Consider the following 2,693-nt stretch of genomic DNA (forward strand, 5'->3'; position numbering starts at 1 on the left):
AGAGCTGAAGAGCTGTTCAGAAGAGAGTCAAGGAAGGGATAGTGATGGTGGGGGTGGGGGGTCTCCAGAGTGACCCTACTGCCTGCTTTGTCCCTCTGTCTCTCAGCATCTCCATGAACAAAAAAGTGATTGCTTGTTCCGGCGGATGTCAGGCCATTTTGGATGTCGGGAGCTCATTTTTGTTTGGCCCAACTGACATAGTCAGAAGCATCCAGAGGAGCATCAACCCCAGCCCCCTCCAGAATGAGCAGGTGAAGGGTCATGCCACAGAGTCATTCTTGTGCTCCCCACACACCAAGGATCACCTGGGTCAACCTCTCTCCTGCTTTCTTTTACAGCAATTGATTTTGTGTAACAGCACCATGACCCTGCCTCCTGTTATCTTCACCATCAATGGCATGGACTTCCCAATGTCCCGTAAATACTATATCCAGAAGGTGAGGGGACAACCCTGGGGGCTGGTTCCCAAATCTCAGACTTACAGGAACCCTTGGGCTCCTGCTGGGAGGAGTGCGCCCTCTGCAGGCCTGGTCACATCATTGCTGCACCTCAGATGCTGCTGAGTCCCTGTGGCTGGGCCAGCGCCTCCCACAAAAACCAACCACGTGAGAGGAAAGGGCAGTCTGGGACATCCATCCTCCTGAACTAAATGTGGAGACACCACTCCATGCTGGCATGGTGGGAGTCACAAGGAGAGGGGAACACTAAGGGCCTCAGGTTTCCCAGAGCTTCAGTTCAACCAGAGACCTCAGATGCAGGAACACAGAAAGTCAGCTCTAGCAACCCCTGAAACAGAACAAGTGACAAGAAGGATGGCTGGGAACAGTCCCAGTGTGCTGTGCCACCATAGTGATTAACAATCTCCCCTTCCCAACATGAAAGTGTCCAGATTGAGATCATAAATTACATGCTTATGCTAGAACTTCGCTGCAACGCTGCACTCTGTGAGTTGGGATACCGACCCCTCTGTGGGGAGGTTGGATGCTACGGTGAATAAAGGAGCACAGTGACTGCTCAGCCCCAGCACATGGTGGAGGCTTGATGTCAGCTCCCTGTGGGAGTTCAGAGCAGGCTGACGGGCTCAAACAAGACTTTGAGGAAGAGAGGGAATTGCAGTAATTCTAAACCACCAGCTTCATGGAGGAATGAGGAAGCCTTCTTGGGTTGAGGCAAATCTATAATGGATTCTATGGTACCCACGGGGGCTGTGCAAAGGTGCCCGGGGGCACATAGGGGTGAGGAGGGCTACAGACCAAGGGAGCACCAGGGTAAGTCACCCAACCCAGCCTGGAGTGGCCAAATAATGTGAGTGTAGGACCAGAAAGTTTTCCTAGACAGCCTGAGAGCACTATAAGAACACGTTGTGACAATGCTATTTACAATGGGTAACCAACAGCAACCTACTATGTAGCACAGGGAGCTCTGCTCAGTGTTATGTGGCAGCCTGGATGGGAGGGGAGTTTGGGGGAGAGTGGATCCATGTATACGTATGGCTGAGTCCCATTGCTGTCCACCTGAAACTATCACAATACCGTTAATTGGCTATCCTCCAATACAAAATTAAAATTTTTTTAGAAAAAGAATGGGTTGTAGGCAATGGGGAGAAGAGTAGGTATTCCCTGTGGAGAAAACAAGAGAGCAGGAGTCAGAAGAAAACAGCAGAGTGTGATGGGGAGCTATGGGCCATTCTTTTCCTTTAAAAAAAAAAGTACTTTGAAGTAGAGCTGATTTACAATGTTGTGTTAATTTCTGCTCTAAACCTAAGTCACTCAGTTTTATATATATATAAATGTATACCTACTCTTTTTCGTATTCTTTCCCATTACAGTTTATCATGGGATACTGAATACAGTTGCCTGTGCTGTACAGTAGGACTTCGTTGTTTTACAGTCTCTATATATTAGTTCGCATCTGATAATCCCAAACTCCCAGTCCTCCCTCCCCACACCCCTCTGTCATGGCAACCACATGTTTTGGCCCTTCTTGTTCCTATACCCTCACTTCTGCAGCTGCTGTGAGAGCCACTGGATTCTTCCCAAAGAAGGGGGAAAAATGGGAAAGCTCTCTGCTCTGGATATTGAGGGGGATGGCAGGTAAGTGCTCACGCTGACTGGTGTGTATTTCTGTCTCCCCCAGGTTTCTAAAGACATCTGCTTTATAACCTTTAATGGGGGCACAGAGTACATTAGCCCCTCAGAGACCTGGGTCCTGGGTGACATCTTCCTGAGAGCATATTTCACAGTTTTCGATCAGAGTAAAAACAAGATTGGCCTGGCTCCCTCAGTGTAAATGCTGGGCTGCTTCAGGAATCACTCAGGCCCACTCCAAAGACCCTCACACGTAGGGCACTCCCACCCAGGGATGCTGGTGAACTGTGTTTGGTGCTATGCAAGCCCTGTCTTCAGAAAAGAATAAAGGATTTCATCTCAATAGAGCTACTACAAATGGTTGCTTCTGTTTGGGTTGGGGAGGTGCATCATAATTGGAAGGATCTAGAATCAAGTCTGAACCACAAGTAAAAGGATCCCAACTCCAATTGGCTTCAAGAAAGGAGAGACTTATTGAAAAGACACTAGGGATCTGGGATGCAGGAACTGGAGCAGATCCAAAGATCTCAGGGACTGGACCCAAGAAATCAGAAGCCATCAGCTCACACTCTGACACCCTCACACTTCCCCTTCTCTCTTCTTTGA

General features: G+C 48.7%; 1 protein-coding gene across 1 annotated transcript in view; it reads left to right on the forward strand.

The window, feature by feature from the left end:
- The window catches only part of LOC105000419 (pepsin F-like), a gene marked incomplete at its 5' end in the record, with an annotated part of 7,342 nt that extends 5,053 nt beyond the window's left edge, over positions 1–2,289 (forward strand). The window contains 3 exons of the mRNA XM_010856304.1: positions 107–251; positions 339–437; positions 2,137–2,289. Of these exons, the coding sequence (XP_010854606.1) occupies positions 107–251; positions 339–437; positions 2,137–2,289 (397 nt within the window). The remainder of the gene's footprint in view (positions 1–106; positions 252–338; positions 438–2,136) is intronic.
- Positions 2,290–2,693: the final 404 nt, after the last annotated feature.

This window comes from Bison bison, unplaced genomic scaffold (assembly GCF_000754665.1).
Source record: "Bison bison bison isolate TAMUID 2011002044 unplaced genomic scaffold, Bison_UMD1.0 scf7180017854254, whole genome shotgun sequence".
NCBI classification, from domain to species: Eukaryota; Metazoa; Chordata; class Mammalia; order Artiodactyla; family Bovidae; genus Bison; species Bison bison.